Source organism: Xyrauchen texanus, chromosome 24 (genome assembly GCF_025860055.1).
Source record: "Xyrauchen texanus isolate HMW12.3.18 chromosome 24, RBS_HiC_50CHRs, whole genome shotgun sequence".
Lineage (NCBI taxonomy): Eukaryota > Metazoa > Chordata > Actinopteri > Cypriniformes > Catostomidae > Xyrauchen > Xyrauchen texanus.
The window spans coordinates 10,086,262-10,092,261 of record NC_068299.1 but is presented as its reverse complement, the minus strand read 5'-3'; the positions used below and the strand labels follow the sequence as shown (position 1 = coordinate 10,092,261).

The 6,000-nt window shown below is 38.1% G+C and overlaps 1 protein-coding gene across 1 annotated transcript in view; it reads right to left on the bottom strand.

Moving 5' to 3' along the window:
- The window catches only part of syne2b (spectrin repeat containing, nuclear envelope 2b), a 129,238-nt gene that overhangs the window by 40,630 nt on the left and 82,608 nt on the right, over positions 1–6,000 (bottom strand). Inside the window, 11 exon segments of the mRNA XM_052089472.1 lie at positions 10–157; positions 303–457; positions 1,539–1,652; positions 1,722–1,904; positions 2,153–2,348; positions 2,432–2,565; positions 2,784–2,954; positions 3,847–3,993; positions 4,116–4,271; positions 4,591–4,767; positions 5,543–5,692. Coding sequence (XP_051945432.1) covers positions 10–157; positions 303–457; positions 1,539–1,652; positions 1,722–1,904; positions 2,153–2,348; positions 2,432–2,565; positions 2,784–2,954; positions 3,847–3,993; positions 4,116–4,271; positions 4,591–4,767; positions 5,543–5,692 — 1,731 coding nt within the window.

Here is a 6,000-nt window from a genome sequence, read left to right as displayed (position 1 = left end):
GTCCATTACCTGGTGTGTGCGCTGTTGTTCTCTTAGTCCAGTGTACGTTGATGAGATTTCTACAGCCAAAACATCCTCCATGTGCTGTAGGAAAGCCAGCCATCTCTCACATCTCTGCTTGAAGCTCTGCTGCTGGAGAGAGGCCGCAAGCAACTCACTATACACACACACACACACACACACACATCATAAATACACAGTATTTTGTGTATTTGTGTGTCCGTATCATACCATTAGCATATATAAAATACACCACATAAGATCTAAGAAAGACTAACACATAAGAGGGTTGTGCCAATCACCTGCATCTCTCCTGAGCATGTGCAAAGGCCTGTGCCCACATCCTGTTGAGGTTCTGCAGCCTTTGTGTCATGGGGTCACTGAGGTTCAGCCTGTAACTGATTGTGTTTAGCAGATCCAGATCAGGAGAGAGGGAAGTGACCTCCATCAGACCAGACTGCAAACATAGAAACCCTTAAAGTCAGTTTGAAAACAAAACTGACCCCTTTTACTTTTTAATGCACATTCCTTGTCTTATTGTGCACAATGAATCGGTGCACATTATAAAAAAAATAAATAAATAAATCAATCAACTGGCTCAATTGTGGTATGGAATGCCCACTTTTCACAATCCAATCAATTTCTAATGGATAAAATTTATGGAAGTGAAATGGGACGTGATAGGGTTGGGTAGGGTAATGTAGGGTAGGGAAGGGAAGGGAAGGGTAGAGTAGGATAGGATAGGATAGGATAGGATAGGATAGGATAGGATAGGGAAGGGTAGGGTAGGGTAGGGTAGGATAGGATAGGGAAGGGTAGGGTAGGGTAGGATAGGAAAGGATAGGATTGGATCAGACAGGATAGGATAGGATTGCATAGCATGGGATAGGTTAGGATAGGATAGGATAGGACAGGATAGCATGGGATAGGATTGGATAGGACAGGATAGGATAGGATAGGATAGGACAGGATAGGACAGGATAGGATAGGATAGGATAGCATAGGTTAGCATAGCATGGGATAGGATAGGATAGGATAGCATAGCATGTGATAGGATAGGATAGGATAGCATAGTATAGCATAGCATTGGATAGGATAGGATTGGATAGCATAGCATGGGATAGGATAGGAAAGGATATGATTGGATCAGATAGTATAGGACAGGATAGCATAGCATAGCATGGGATGGGATAGGATAGGATAGGATAGGATAGCATAGCATGTGATAGGATAGGATAGGATAGGATAGGATAGCATAGTGTAGCATAGCATTGGATAGTATAGGATTGGATAGCATAGCATGGGATAGGATAGGAAAGGATATGATTGGATCAGATAGTATAGGACAGGACAGCATAGCATAGCATGGGATAGGATAGGATAGGATAGGACAGGACAGGATAGGATTGGATCAGATAGGATAGGATAGGACAGGATAGGATATCATAGGATATGATCGGACAGGAGAGGGAAATTTAAGAATAAATTTAGCAAAGTTTATGATGTTAGTGCATTTTATGCATATATTTGGGTATCACCTCAGATATGTCTGTGTGCTTGCTGTCCATTCTTTGCTTGCTTTCCCACAGCTGCAATTGTGTTTCAAGGGTCTGAAATAACCTTTCAAACGCCTTATACTCCTCGAGATCCTCCTAAACACACATAATTTAAATAGACAAATATTATCAACAGTTTTACACACAGACTTATATGAGTCTTACCTGCATGTGTTGAATTCTTCCTCTAAGTGTCTGGTCTAACTGCAGGAAACTGCGTGTTAACAAACGGCACTCTGATCTAATGAAAACAGCATTTTCATCCTCCATCTTTTCGATCAGATCTTTAGATGCTTCAAGCATTTCATCAACTACAGTCTGTTGATTATCAGAGCTTTTCTGTAACACCTAAAGAGAGCGACAACAAAAAGAGGAAGTGTCTCGAATATAATAATAGTGTACTACTTACTATATAGTACAGTATAATCTGTACACTGCCTACTCTATTTAAAAAAAATTATGTGACACAGTGCACAATATACAACGATATATGCTTTAAACAGTAGCATGCTACATTGTTGTGATTACAATAAATGCAGTATATAGTATTTGAAGTACACAGTATATGTGTTTAAATGTGTGTGAGTTGTACACACTGTCTTTAGCTCCTCAATGCTCTGTATGAGTTGTTTGTGGTCAGCTGGTGTTTTGGTGTGTGTGACGAGCTGGTTTCTGTGATGCTGAAGCTGCTCTGAGCAGGTGTGTCTCAAATCAGAGAATCTCTGCCACACCTGCAGAACACTGTGTGACCTCTGCAAGCCCTGTGTGACATTTTCCTTCACCTCTATCCACCTAGAGGACACACAGGTTTTTGAACTCAAAATCACACATGCATTTACATGCATTCATATTGCTGGTTGGAATGTGTGCACTACCTTGCTTTCTCTTTTTCTAGGTGTTTAGATAATATCTGGGCAGAGTCTGTGCTAATCCCACCAGTAAGGATTGATAATGTTTCACTAAGATCCTCCCATTGCTTGTCAATCTTGTCTGCCTCAGATTTAAAGACCTGCAAACACAAAATAAGCCCTCAATGTTGATTTGTAACATCATAACAAGCACCTCTTTCAAGTCACATAACTAAAGGTAAAAATTTGGCAAAATACACTACAATTGCCTAAAAATGTATTTACTAATAGAATCAAATGTCAAATCTGTCAAACATGAAGATTAAGGATGAAAGAAAGATTGTGACCAATCAGAAACTGAGTGATTGATTGACAGCACCTGTAGCTTATCAATGTTGGTCTGGAGGGCAGAGACGGACCACAGAGGGGAATGGAAGTACTCTAGTGACTGGCGGATCTTCATTGTGTTCAGAATTGCCTGACTCCTCCCACTTTCAAACTTAGACCACACATTACACAGCTGCTGCAGAGTATTCCCAAGGGCTGAATTCTAGAAAATTAAAATCTATCGTTAAAGCAATAGTTCACCCAAAATTAAAATTCTCTCATCATTTATTCTCATCATTACCCTCACACCATGATGTGCATAACATTATTTCCTCTGATAACAAACAAAACAAAGCTCTGTTCATCCATTCAATGCAAGTGAGAAGCCAGAACTTCGAACCTCCAAAAAGCACAAAAAGGCAGCATAAAAAAGTCCATATGACTTCAGTGGTTAAATCCATATCCTCAGTAGCGATATTATAGGTTTGGGTGAGAAACAGTTCAATATTTATGTTCTTTCTTACTATAAATTCTTCTCCCTGCCCAGTAAGTGGAGATATGCATGAAGAATGTGAATCACCAAAAACAAAACAAGAATGTGAAAGTGAAAGTCAAAATTGACATTTATTGTAAAAAGGACTTACATTTTGAACTGTTTCTCACCCACACTTATCATATCACTTCAGAAGATATGGATTTAAAAACTGGAGTCTTATAAATTACTTTTATGCTGCCTTTATGTGCTTTTTTTGACCTTCAAATACTGGACACCATTCACTTGCATTGAATGGACCAACAGATCTGAGATATTCTTCTAAAAATCTTCATTTGTTTTCTGCAGAAGAAAGAAAGTCATACACATCTGGGATAGCATGAGGGTGAGTAAATTATGAGAGAATTTTCATTTTTGGGTGAACTATCCCTTTAAATTCCACAATTGAAAAATCTTTCATTGCTTCCTTGTCTCCTTGCTAAAGTTCATAACCACATTTAGATCTTATTCAAAGAAGATGCTTCTGATTTATTAATAACAGTTAAAGAGCTTCATATCTGCAAAGTACAGAATCACAGGAACTTGTGTCTCCGTGCACTCAGGAGTTTTTGTCTCTCTCTACCTGTTGTGAAAGCTCAGTTAAAGACTGAGAGGTTTTGTCAGCTTTTGTGAAGAAGTCTTTGTCCCTGTCTTCTTCATCAGGAGAATGTTTCCTTTTCCTCAGCTCAGCAAGTTCTGAGAATCTGGCCTTCAACTTCTCCCCTAGCTCCTGAGAACAAAAGAGAGACACCAATCTAAAATTAAATTGACCAGTTAATACATTTCTTTTGAAGGATTCCCAGATATGTGAGCATAAACATAATCAGTAATGATTCATCTAGCACAACTCACTTCACAGTCCTTCAGGCTCCTTTCAGCAAATAAGAGACTAGCAGGCTTTTTAGTCAATTGCATCCATCTTTTTTGACCTCTGACCCAGTGCTGCAGGAATTGCAGTTTGTTCTCTTGTTCTGCACACATCCGCAACTGTTCTTCAGTCTGTTGTATCTAAAAAAACACATGGTGGAAGCCTTAAATTCTTTTTGTGTCTGTGTGATTGTCTCTCTACTGTGTAACATAATTTTCTTTTGTATGGAAAAGAGCAGTATAGACATTTTCTTTTACAGGAAAAATAGTCATATGAGTTCTGAGCAACATGAGTGTCGGTAGAATTGTCTGTTTTATGATCTGTAGCAAATGATCTGTAAAAAGGTGCAACATTTGTTTCCCCCCTACAATCATTAAACTTATCAAAGACTTTGGAAGGTGCATTTCAAATCTCCTGACAACAAAATACGTAAGTGTAATTTTTGTTGATAACACTCACCTGTATTTTGACTTTGGCCTGCAGAGTGAGCCAGCGCAGATTGACATGTCCCAAGTGTTCAGCAAACGCAGTGTGTCTGTACCTGTTGGTGTGGGAGTCAACCCCAAGCTGATTCAGTTCACACTGATTAATAATCTCAACTGACATCTGCTGACAGCCCATCTCCCGCTTAAGCTCCTGGACAGAGAAAGAGAGAAACAAAAGGTCAAGACAAAATACATTTATGAGATTACAAAACAAAAAACAAAAACAAAAGATGTTACAGAAAGTTTAAACTACTTAGGGATTAATTAACTAAAATGTGTTCTGTCACAAAAAAAGCTTCAAAGTTTTAATATTTGACAAATATTAGAGTGTAAACAGCTTTACAAAAGAGGAATAGTAAAAATGAGAGAAAAATAGAAAGACAGTCCATTATGTCAGTCCTCAATGTTACCTTCGTGATTTTTCATTATTTTTGCAGTTTGTTACTTTCTAAGTTTACTCTGCATTGTTTTATCTCATTTTCATTTATTAAGGAGAGAGAGAGAGAGAGATAGAGAGAGACATTTATACCTCTTTATTTAAAAAAAAATTCCCTCTAAAAATTATTTTGCAATTAACAACCATTATCACATACAAAACTATATCAATATACAAATAAATAAATAAAATAACTGAATACTACACAACAGTTAAATATATACCAACCACAAAACTATTTAAAATAATTGTAGTTGTAGTTGGGTAATTGACATGTTAAGGCAGCACACAAGATGTGTTACTATCCTTTAGTATGACATACTTCATCAAAAACTACTTTAAACACTTAAATGCTGTCTTTATAAACTCATATTAGCAATGTGGAAAATCAGAATATATATTTTTTTCTAAAACATATTCTCTCGTATACTTTCAAAAACATTTTTATCTACAAAATATATAGAGAGAGAGAGAGAGAGAGAGATGGTACCTGATATCTTTTGAGCAGGTGTGTGAGCTCTGTGGCAGAACAAGTGTTGTGACCCTCTAGCTCAGCTGCCTGTAACCTTCTCTCAGCACCTGTAATCCAGTCACACACATCAGCCAGCAGTCCTTCAGGAGACAGCCTCTCCACCATACTCTGACAGAGAGACAGAGAGAGAGAGAGAGAGAGAGAGAGAGAAAGAGATGGGTTTAAAGACAGATGACAGATGAGTTGCTAGGCGAGAGGTAATCAAAGAAGAAAAGGGGAAGAGAACCAAAAAGAGAGGCCTGATAATGGTTGAAAACAGAAAAGAGACTCGGTTCTTCAGAGATCTCATCAGCTACTGAGTGATACAGGAAATCATGCTGGAAAAGCTACCTCCTACCTGACATTCATGACAAACTTATAAACTTTTGCACCTCTGATATTCTCTTCCAGAGGGACAATGCTCCAAACTGGAGAAC